Genomic DNA, 12,325 nt, shown 5'->3' on the forward strand with positions numbered 1-12,325 from the left:
CTTAACCCTTTGCATCCCACAGCTACTGGGTAGGTTCCAGATCACAGCACACCCAGACTGCTGGATGATTGTTTAGGCACCAAGAACAAAAACTGAGAATATAAAAAAAACTGAGAATGCTTTTATGTAACAAATCAAGTTCCTAGCCTTTATGGCTAAAGGTGTGGAGACCATGCCTGGTCAAATTTTACATATCATAAAGGTGGAAATTCAGTGTTCCTTCTGTGACTAACAGACACAGAAATCAGCCATTTACAGCAGGGAGCTTCTTTATTTGTAGTAAATATACAACCGTTTTCTTGTGACCTCTGTCACAGATTATCAGGAGAACTCCTTTATTAAGCTTCTTTTTCAACCACATAGTCCCACTACTCACCCACACAGTTGTCACAGATGCTGCAGTGCGAGGCACGTGGTGGACGGAAGATCTTGCATGTGTAGCAGTACTTCAGCTTCACTATCTGGTTATTGATCTGAAAGTTTTTAATACGTGGGGGTGGCCGCTGGCCTGGAGGCACGGTCCCATTGGTTGCCTCTGCAAATGAAAACCAGTTTGAATAAGGCAGGGGTGGCTATCAGTTGCAGTCAAACGTCTGAGAGCTGTATGCCAGGGTAAAAGTGAAAGTGGGCACTACCATTCTACACTCTCTCACACGGCATAATCACCATAATCACTATTACAGTACATTTCACTGTCTCTTTGGAGACAGTGGTTTTCTTCATAATTTTATTCCCCATCACAGGGCTGGGCTGGGAGGAAGCAAAGGCACTTCTTCCTGCTATTGCCAGTGTTTATTCTTCCCCTTGTGCTCTTGCTAATGGCTTAGAGGTGCTCAGGAAACAGGAAGGAGCACTTCCTGTTTCCAGAGCACTCTGATGTCATAGCAAAGGCAGTGCACAAAGGGAGGGAAAGGTGCATTTACAGGGGGGCTGAAAAGCCACTTTGGAGAGCTTGGCAGGCCTGATTAAGCCCATGGGTCCAGCACCCTGGTATGCAGCATAAGGTAAGTGTTGTACACCCATATCTCTAGACAGGACCCTACCCTTTCAGACCCTTCATCATCCAGGAGCAGTGGGGGAATGCTTTCCATACCTGCAGACTCAAATGGTTAAACTGTGCTTGGATGATTTGAAGAAGGCACCACCCAACAGGCTGGAACTATGTTTGGAAAGCTTGAGGAAAATGCCACCCACTCACCAATCTCCATTTCAATGAAAGCTGCCTCATCAGGCAAGGCTCGAGGAATCACTCCTGGGTCACTGAAGCTTGTACGCAGGAGTGTAGCCATTGCAAATAGGAAAAGAACAGCTCCAAAAACAGGGATAGTTGGGGACAGATGGACAGCAAGATAGCGACACCTGCAATGAGAGAAAAGCCCATAGCAACTGAAATTAGACACAAAGCCTGTTGTGTGCCAAATTACAGTGCCTCCCCCCAAAAAAACTTAATATAATTGCTTTAAAATGTTGCCCTTTGACTTCATGTCTCCTTGATGCTCAGAGGCAGTGAGGCATGAAAAAAAGACCTTGTACCAATAGAATCAGGAATAAAGCAAACACCATGGATTTCCCAAGTCCCCTGACTGGCAGGTAAAGGTAAAGGAACCCCTGACCATTGGGTCCAGTCATGACAGACTCTGGGGTTGCGGCGCTTATCTCACATTATTGGCCATGGGAGCCAGCGTACAGCTTCCAGGTCATGTGGCCAGCATGACAAAGCCGCTTCTGGCGAACCAGAGCAGCACACGGAAATGCCGTTTACCTTCCCACTGTAGTGGTATCTATTTATCTACTTGCACTTTGACGTGCTTTCGAACTGCTAGGTTGGCAGGAGCTGGGCCTGAGATGGAGGGTAGAAATTGATATTTGCTGCAGGTTTCTGTGTTTTTATTTTGAGAACCCCTCTTTTCAAAACAAGATTTTAATTCTGCCATTTTTTTAAAAAAAAATAGTCTTCAGTCCCGTTGTTTGTTGACGAGAAGAACTAGGAAAAAGCTGAGCAAATGCTACCGTAGTGAAGTCTGATAATCGAACAAAGTCTACACAGCACACTTTGGGGCCTTCTCATATACCTATGATTGAAAGTTAATGTTTGAAAGCATTTATCTGCCCCAGGAAGCACTGAAATCAAAGGGCAGTCTTTTAAAAGGCAAGACCCTGGCAAAAAACACTTGTTTGCACAATGCTTTTGAACAGTCCTCAAGTAAAATGTATTTGCATCCATAATACAGGGTGGACTTTCCATTCTAGCATCTGAGCCTTGTGGGTAGCAAAATACAGGGAACTCAAACAGCAATTACTTTTAGAGATGCAAATGGGGTAGAAGGGGGAGGAGAAAATTCCTGTATGAGAATAGGCACACTGTACCATTTTCTATCAGCTAATGACATGACACCCATTTCCAACCACCACCTGGGATTTTATTTCCATTTTATATCCCACCTTCTTCCAGTCAGACCTGAAGGTGATGTGGAGATGGTTGCTGGATGTTGGAAGCTGTCTTATACAGTCAGATCAACAGTCTAATTCAGTATTGTCTACACACTAACAGGCAGTACCGTAGCTCTCCAGGGTTTCAGACAGGAAGTCTTTCCCAGGTCTACCTGGTGGGACTGAGCCTGGGATGTTCTGGCTGCAAAAGATGTACAGTATCCCACCCAAGTGCTGATTGGACTGGGACCACCAGTTTACTTTCAGAATGGTTGCTACAACATGCACCTCTGCATCACCATCCTGGCCTTTTACGATTAAAAAAAAGGACAGGAAGCGGGGATCTGCAGAGCATCACCATGTCTATCCTATGCCTATCTAAACTATGTTCCTGCCCGAAAGGGCAATATCACTAAGACAACTGTGGCTGGTAAACTGTGGTAGGAAAAACTAGCAAGAACAAGAGAAAGAAAGGAGAGGGGGAGACAACCCCTTTCCTGCAGCAAAAGCAGGAAGTGGGATGCTGACAGTAGCTCTGCGGAGCTGGAGCCAGCAGGGAACAACCTCTGCATGGAGCACAACCTATGAAGAACAGCTGACTCTCTGGCACTGCTGAAGCCTTCTCTTCTTCCCCCCTGCCTTGTTTTCTCTTTTTACACACACACTCCTATTGAATTAATATCTAACAAGAAATGCTGCGACACCATTTCCAAGTTTCTACCTCTGGTTTAACAGTTCACTGATATGACAAGACCCCTCAATTCTGTATTTGGAAGTCAGAATAATTAATCATGGAAGTGTGCACATACTTCTTTTGCACAAATAATTCTGCTTTTATGAATGAGGTGTTTACAACAGTACCCGTTTTAACAATTGTTAGAAGGGAGGGAGGGAAATATAATTGAGATAGGAGTCAACTTGAAAGGTCAAAGCGGCTAATTAACAGCCTTCGGAAATGGAAAACCACTGTAAATGTTCCAGTGCCTCTTGCACCATTTTAGAGTATTTATTTGGAAGAAAATAGATGATCTTACTATTATCAGGGACAAGTCTTTACTGTTTTCAAACCAGCTTATCTGAGGTCTAAATACATGTTACATTATTTACACTTCATTAAAAGTATGTGTTTAAATATGAGCACTTCTTTTTGGAAGAAAAAGTTGTGGCGCCCCAATCCAGATCAGGAACCAGCAGCAGTTTTCTGTTCAAAAACTCCTACCTTTCAGGAGTACACTGGTATGGGCAACCAACCTGGAATGGGGTCTCACAGCTGCTTTCTCCAAAATAAAGGTGGGTCGGTTTTAAACATACTTTAAGAAAGAAGAATACCAGAAATCCACTCCAGCAGCTACATTCTCCCAGCATTCTAATGTTGCTTCACACATATTTTTGGCATTCCAAACATACAGAAGGCTTGTTTCATTACTCATCTGATATGCTCTCTTTAGCGAACTAAAATTAAACTTTCAAAACAAAAACACCACCATATGAACAAGGTCACATGCATCAGCCAGCTAAACTTGTGTCACCATTAAAACAAATCAACTGGAACTGACAGACAGAATTGCCTTCCACGCCCTCATTAGAGAGAATATGGGAAGAACCCCAGAAAGAGGAATCTTTAGCTGAATGTCCAACATGCCCATAAGCCAAACAGAAGCCCCATTTGATAGTGGCTACCAAGTAACAAAAACAGCCCATGCCTCTCCATCCATATACTGAAATTTTCAGTATATGGACCATACTTAAAATATTTCCAACTGGCACCTGGGCAGCTTACAATAATACAAATTCCAACCAACAAATACAGTTAAACACAAAAATAGAAGGAACAGATGAAGTCACAGCAAGAGCAGCAGCAACCACCACCCAAATCCAGCCAAGTGGTGACTTTCCCACCCCGCAATCAATCAATGCTGAAAGCTCATCAGCATCCACAGTGAAATACTTTTCAATGCACTCTTTTGCACTCCAAGCAACCTTCACATTACTAGCAAGCGGGATTGCCAACCACAACCCTTTCAGTGAAAACATGCCTCCAATATCTGAGATCAAATTTTTAGCCAAGGGTATGGAAATTTTGATTTGGAAGCACTAGAAGTTTGGTGGCAGGCAGGGAATATGTTCAAATTCAAAGGGCACTTTAATCATTCATGGAAAAACGAGCAAAAGACTTCAAAAAAACTTATTTGTAGGCAAACTATGACACAGAAGCTTGGTACTTTGACAGGAATTTTGCATACCATCAATTATGAAACTGATCTAGCCAAACCTGCAGGCTCATTGTGCATCACCCTAAAAGAGAATCTCTGTTCTTGGTGTCAAGTAAAAAAAGCCTGTTCTTTGTCACTTCTTGTTCCTATAAGACCTGTTTTTCTACATGTGCACAAGTCACTTAATATATCCAGATCTATTTCACCAGAGATCTCTAGGTAGAATAACTTTAGAAACAAATTGGACAGAATCATGACTCATCAAGAAGACATACACATCCCGTGAATCTCTTGCCAACCCACTAGTTTCCTTGGAAATTCCTCCTCTCCTCTCAGGATATCATATAAGGGTTCTTCCCTATTAAATAATGTTTAGCTTGCCGGGCTTTCCTCCACAAAACCAAACACCAGCCAGTGAGGCAGCACTAGCAAAAGCAACAAGGAAGTCCCACTTGTGAAAGAAGAATCTCCTGGCTACACCATTCCTAAATCAAGGTGTCATTTAACTTCCTCATATGCTCTTCAAATGCAAAAAGGTATTAAGATGCCTACCTGGGAGACTTGAGTTACCTGCCCAACTAGCTCTGGCTCCCCATTGGTTAGAAAGAGTTAAAGGTCATTCCCTCAAAAGAGAGGGAAAGAGCCTTTAAAAAGCTGCCTGCCTTGCAGCTGAGTCCCTCTTTGGGGGGGCGGGGTTGAAGATTGGGATTTCAAAGCCACTGGGAAACTGACCATCCTTGCAGCCTACTCTTAAATATATTAGAAGTATTAGAAGTTTAACCACAGCGCCACCTGGGTCCGTTATCAGAGTAGGAGAAGGCAATTAGAAGCTAGCCCTGATTTTCCCAGCAAGTTGCGTGCAAGTTGAACCATGGAATGCAGAGTACAGTACACTGGCTCAGAACCCTTTTAGAAATTAACTTCTTGTGCATCCTCAGTTTTCCCCTTTGCTTCTGGGGCTGTGGGTGACAAAAAAGGAGGGTGGCAGCAACTATCGGAGAGCAGGACCCAACTGATAACACTGCACAGTTGTTGTGCAGGGTTGGGCAAAGAAGGGGATGTAAGAGGCTCTCCTTTGCATGCCTCCTTTGCCACTATCATAATAGCAAGGCTTAAATAGTCGTGATCAAATTGTACCAGGAAGCAAATGTGTCTTGACACGGTCGCATCGCATTAGCAAAATAGCAAAACACATTACTGAAAACAGACTACGTGGCACACCAACTTTAAATGAATGCCTACTGGGCAGCAAAGAGCAAGTCACACACCCCACTAACACAGCCTTGTGAAGAAGAAGAATGTTGGGGATGATCATTCATCTCCTGTTCCACTTGTCTATGCAGCTTCTTCTCCCTATCTGTTATATACAACTGCTGGGTCATTTGCAGTCAGGAGTGGGTCTGCACTTCTTTCCCATGCAGAAATCCCAAATATGCTGGTTGTGCCAGTGACACACTCTCTCAGCACAGTCTCTCACGCCCCTTTGCTTTAAAATGCCAGTAGCTCTTTGAAAGCTACAGAACCAATACACAACCAGGGGGATTTAAGCTGCTAGTCCCAGGTTTAGGTGCTAATGCTAAGAGGTGTAGCAGTGTCAGCAGGTAATCAATGGCAGATGTGAAGCGAAGTGGCCAGAGCATAGGAACATGGGGGTCTGTTTACCCAAGCTCAAGTGAGCATGGCTACACTAAGATTAAACTGAATGACCGTTTATTTCCCTTTCTCTTTCGCTCGTGCAAGTATTTCCCAAGGAAAAGACACATTTTCAAATATTTAATTCACTGCATCAGGTTTGGAAGAGTCACATTTTGGGAGGCACTCTACAAATAAAAACAGAAAAGCAGATGGTGCATATACAAAACACGACTACACCTTGCTGGGACAAAAGCCAAGTTGCCACATAACAACAATAACAGAGCAAACAGAAGTCATGTCAACAGAATATAATAAAACTTACATTAGATAGTTCTTGTAACTAGAGAGCACACATGCATCCCCAAAAAGAGTCATTGAGAAGCTGACTTTCACCAAAGGATTGTAGCTCTAGGCTAGCACCTGCTCTGCAGGTAGAAGGTCGCAGATTCAGTCCAGGTGTCTGTAGACAGGGCTGGGAGATACCCATCAAAAACCCTAGAGAGCAGCTGTCAAGCCAGTGTAGACAATACTGAGCTGGATCTGTCTGGTGCAGGCATCCCCAAACTCAGCCCTCCAGCTGTTTTGGGACTACAGTTCCCATCATCCCTGACCACTGGTCCTGTTAGCTAGGGATGATGGGAGTTGTAGTCCCAAAACAGCTGGAGGGCCGAGTTTGGGGATGCCTGGTCTGGTGGGTCAGATCATCACCACACCTACCTCCTATAGGCCCAATCTGACAAATGGGTAGGGCCACCATTCTGTCAATCACCTGATGACACAATGCCAAGTAATGCCAGGACTTTAAAACACTATGCAGGACTTTTTACAAGTTTCTTACAAAGAACTCTGACCCATACTTTGAAGCTGCTAAACAGATCAATGGTCTAACACAGTATAACTTATGTTTCTAATCCAAGAATAAATGGATAGAAGTGTCCTGAAATTTCTTCCATAGCCTGAACAAGCCCCTAATTCAGTTTCAGCAGGCAACACAACATTGCTATAGTTAAAACAGCAGCAAATAGGCACTCTTCTTCCCAAAGAGTGACTCAAGTAACAGTCAAATGAATAGTACATTAAGATTTTCAGGAATCTGTGACACTGATTTGACCTCCTTTAGAAGACAGGTTCAAACACTGAACATTCCAGACTTTCTCCACAACTCCATTTCAAAAGTGAAAAGGTTTTTTTAATTTTTTTGTTTTACTTTGACCACAAGAAGGGGAACAAATAACAATAAACCAATTAACCTGACCCCTAAGGTTAGACCAATACAACCGAATCAGCAATAAGTTCCAGGGTATGTACACATTGAATGTACATAGCTGTCCTTGATTTTACCCTTCACCATGTCCTGTTCTCATTTCTGTTATTGTATTTGCGTAAGGAGGTGGTGCCCAGGACCTTAGAGAAACACAAGAAAAATGGTGTGGTATCAAGATTCACACTCTTTTCCCTTTAAAAGCACTCCCCAACATTACAGATCCCTGCACAATCTGCTTTCAAATGTGCATCAGGAAAACAGAATGGCTGGGGGAACCCCGCCAGATGGATGGGGTATAAATAATAAAATTAATATAGTGAGACGGAGCTGCGCAAAGTGCCAGGACCTGGTTACTCCAAAACTTCTTCCTATCCATAGTCAATTATTGTCAAAAACACTTAAATGGTGTGAGGGGCAAGGGATATCGCGAAGCCCCTCCCCTCCTGAGTTCCAGCCCAGCCCCGAGCGAGGCTGAAAAGAGGGAAAGCTCCAGCTCAAGTGGGGAAACAGGAAGTGGTGTCCAAGGCTCTGGCAGGGTAGAAGAGCCATCGTCCCAGGTGGGACAGGAAGGGGGAAGGAAGGGGGGCAGACCAGTCCCCCCAACTCCGGAACTGCGCAGAAAGCGTCGGGGGAAGAGGATGGGTCTCCCCAAGTTGTTATGCTGGCGCAAGACGCGCCAAAAGCCACTTGGAGGTTCTGATTCAAGCTGAACAGATGTGTCTTTGTAAATAGTACTGCCATCAGCACTGTAAATACTCAGCACCAATAAAAGATAAAATGCAGAGCTGTGTAGAGTCGTTACTCTGAAGTAGCCTACTCCGGCCACCGTGACAAATGGCTTGACAAATGTTCAGTGTTCTCAATTAGGGATCTACCTCACCCAAACAAGGATCCATCAAGGAGCATGTGTCACTCAACAAGAAGATGCCAAATCACACAACAGTCAAAGGAGTCTTGGGTGTTCACTGTTTTATCGGAATCTGTTGCTAATTTGGCAATAACTTGCTGGGCACTACTATGGCAGTAGTGATGATCGTCACTCCCAACCCAGGATCAGAGGGAAGCTTCTCACCAGTCAGTGAGGTATAGAAGCTACAGTAGTACATCAAGTACAGTAGTACATCAAGGAAGACCCTGGTTTGAATTCCCATTTGGCAATGAAGGTCACTAGGTCACCTTGAGCCAGTTACCATCTCTTACTGCAGCAACAGGGAACCTCCAGATGTTATTGCATTACAACACCATTACAATTCCCATCATCCTAAACCAATGGCCATGCTTGTTGGCACTGACAGAATTCCAGCATCTGGATGGCCTCACCCCTGTCTTAGCCTAACCTACTTAACAGTGGCACTGAAAATAAAAGTGGTGCTGGAAGAGAACCATGTATATCTTAAGTTTATTGGAGAAAAGGAAGGATTTAAAATATAATAATAAACTCTATTATGCTAGTTCTGAAGCATCAGTTCATATGCTTCCCACAGGTAGCTGGCTCCTAGGGGTAGATCTGCCAACTTGCTTGTATCATGTTCAGAAGTTAAGTCAAAGTAAACATTCAGGCAGATAAACCTGGAAACTCAACATACATGGAATTTGAACATAAGAAGACCCTTCTGGATTAGGCCAATGGCCCATCTAGTACAGCATTCTGCCCACTTGTGATTCACAACTGGTATTTAGAGGAATACTTCCTCAGACAGTGGAGGCAGAACATACCTATCATAGCTAGTTGCTATTGATAGCCTTATCCTCAGTGAATCTATCTAACTCTCTTTTAAAGCCATCCAGGTTACTGGCCATTAATGACTCCAGTGAGTGGGAGTTTTTAACTTTGCGCTGTGTGAATAAGTACTTTCTTTTATCTGGCCTGAATCTTCCAAGATGGATTAGAAATGCAAGCTTAGTCCTACCTACCCCTCCATCTCATCAGCAAATGCTTGAGTGCTTAGCAAGGTGAGCTGGCAATGATGTGACTGGCAACACACAATCTAGTTTTGTGCAACAGCTGCTGGGTAGAAACTGGATCAATCAGTCTATTATCTGCCAAAATGTCACATGCAGAGCGTCTTAAGGGGCTCATTACAAACGTAAGGTAGCAACATCTCTAAGAAAGAAGGCTGAACCTCTGGCAGCATCCATGATTTCAGGATCTTGATATGACTTCTTGGACATATATATTGATTAAGAAATCAAAGGATCATAACCCTTAAGTGATTGTGTGATTCTAGATTAACCTCTTTGTGTATAATGTATCATCTTTCATTAATTACTGGGGATTATTTCCAAGTAAATGTACATAGGATCAGATCATAATGATGATTTTAGAAGAGACAAATAAAACAAATATGATCATGTTTAGGTTCCAAATCAGAATTCAAGTTTGCTAGTGCAAGAATCTAAGCTGATTCTTGATGAGAGCAGAGTTAAATCTAGCATCCTGCACTGATATAATTACAGTAGTAGGCAGACTTCATGCTTGGCTACATAAAATGTTAATTTCAAAGTTTAGAAGTCTTCACAAACATTGTGCTATATCACAAAAAAATTCCCAGTCTCAATAACTTCTTCTTGATATCGTTTCTTGCAAAGACACATGAATTCAAAACAATCACATCTTAAGAGTTAAAAAAACCAGCACATATTTCCGGAGATGATCCTAATTTCAGCTCTCAACAATGTAATCAAGGTGTAACTATGGGGTTCTTAGCAAGATTATTTCTTATATTTAACTTTTTCTACAAAAATTGGCTCCAAAGTTTACTTACTTACTCTACACTCAGAAATGTCTCTCTTGATGCATACTATAATGCAGTATGGTTTCAATAGCTGATCTAGAAAGCTCCTTCCAGAAAAGCACACTCATTTGTCCTAGGTAAGTGACTAGCCACAAGTTTATTAACCTGGACATTCAACAATCTGAGTAGATAAACTTCAGACCCTCTGTGTTACCAAATGATTCATAAGCTCTAGTGATGAGCTGTTCAGCTAGCAAGCTAACGGTTTTCACAAATGACACTGTAAGCATATTTGGCAGAAACAAACTGAAGTAACATCTTCTGCAATGCCACTTCCTAGTTTACAAGCCATCATAATCAGATCATCTTTTCACAAGCATCTCACACGTATCAAATCCACAATGGCAGCGACAAACCACTAAGAAACAGTATTCATATCTTCGTCATCAACCAAAAAAAAAACCTTTCAGAGATGGTACAGTACTTTATACAGGCTAACAAGGCCTTGTGAATCTAAAGCAGGGTTCCCAAACTAAGGCCCAGGGGCCGAATGCGGCCCAACTGCCTTCTAAATCCGGCCCACGTACGGTCTGGGAATCAGCATGTTTTTATATGAGTAGAATGTGTCCTTTTATTTAAAATGCATCTCTGGGTTATTTGTGGGGCATCGGAATTCGTTAATATTTTTTTTCAAAATATAGTCTGGCCCCCCACAAGGTCTGAGGGACAGTGGACCGGCCCCCTGCTGAAAAAGTTTGCTGACCCCTGACTAAAGGGCCTCACCCTTCTTCACCCCCTTGCATGGGACAAAGACAAAATGACTTCCAATAAATTCACACAAGTTTGAGTTGGCTGGGTCAGTTTATGAAACATAAAAGGATTTTAAAAATAGCAGCATAGTTTCACAAGTACTTCTCAAGACTGATAAAGAAATCTGATTACCAATCTACTCTGCCCTTACAATAGCAGGCAACAGCTCAATATTTCCATCAAATATAGGCTCTTCTAACCGTCAAAGCAACTCAAAAAGTAGAGCCATTCCAACCAACCACAGCCTTGAAAACACCCACACAAGCAAAAGTTTCAACCACTGTGAACTTACTCAAAAGCAAAGAAGAGAGCACAAGTTCCCACAATGAGGAAGAGGGTCAGATAGAAGATGCCTTTCTGACGAGCCATCATGATGCGCCCATCACAACAGAATGTGTTTCTTCCTGGCAGCTTCTCCCATTTCCGTATCACTTTCTTCCTTGCTATCATCACAGACATGGCTGCACCTTCACAGAAGGCAAGACAACTGAGCAACAGTCGATCTCCACACTAGCCACTGGGATTCACACACCATTCTCAGAGATCCAGCCTCAGCCCCTGGAGAGGTAGAAGACAAGGATATTAGTTAGTGTGGTTGTGCACATGACACCTGGATTTTAAAAATTGTCTGAAATATCATTGCTGGGAGCATTTCCTTCCTGGTACACTCAAATCCTACTCCCAAGCTTAAGTCACTCACTGAACAGCACTCTTTTAAATGACATTAAGTGCCTGTCTTATCCAACAGGAAGCACAGAATATGGCTTGTGCCATAACTCTAGTATGAGGAAGGCGTACACATACTCAATGCTTTACAGTTCATCATCGATTGCAATAAAAGAGACCTCACACACACTTATGGCTGGGTGTGTTTCTCAGAATCCTTCCCTATACCACAGCCAGGATAGATGCCAGACAGGTCCCAATAATTGCAATAGATTTGCTCTTTCCCCAATGACTTGCCAGTTTGGATCACAAAGAGCAGAGTCTTAACCTTGTAGAAATAATGTTTGACATTCATTACATTATAGTATGATCTATAATGGCACATGGATTTCCACACGAAATGAACATCAACCATTTTCACACCCTGCATCACACAGACCACAAAACTCTCTATCAGGCAGCTCCTGGACCCAGCCCAGGGTTTATGGCTCATCATGTAAAAAAAAATCTCCCTGGTGTTTTGCCCCAGAATAATCCAGTGACTGAACCTACTCAGTTTCTACAGAGTATTG

General features: G+C 42.9%; 1 protein-coding gene across 3 annotated transcripts in view; it reads right to left on the minus strand.

The window, feature by feature from the left end:
• The window catches only part of ZDHHC9 (zinc finger DHHC-type palmitoyltransferase 9), a 28,172-nt gene that overhangs the window by 13,951 nt on the left and 1,896 nt on the right, over positions 1 to 12,325 (minus strand). For all 3 annotated transcript variants that reach the window (XM_060270601.1, XM_060270602.1, XM_060270603.1), the window contains exons 2-4: positions 11,380 to 11,645; positions 1,199 to 1,359; positions 377 to 535 (exon numbers count right to left, since the gene is read on the minus strand). In XM_060270601.1, the coding sequence (XP_060126584.1) occupies positions 377 to 535; positions 1,199 to 1,359; positions 11,380 to 11,546 (487 nt within the window). In that variant the 5' untranslated portion in view covers positions 11,547 to 11,645. The remainder of the gene's footprint in view (positions 1 to 376; positions 536 to 1,198; positions 1,360 to 11,379; positions 11,646 to 12,325) is intronic.

The sequence above is a fragment of the Zootoca vivipara genome, chromosome Z, assembly GCF_963506605.1.
Source record: "Zootoca vivipara chromosome Z, rZooViv1.1, whole genome shotgun sequence".
Taxonomy (NCBI): Eukaryota; Metazoa; Chordata; class Lepidosauria; order Squamata; family Lacertidae; genus Zootoca; species Zootoca vivipara.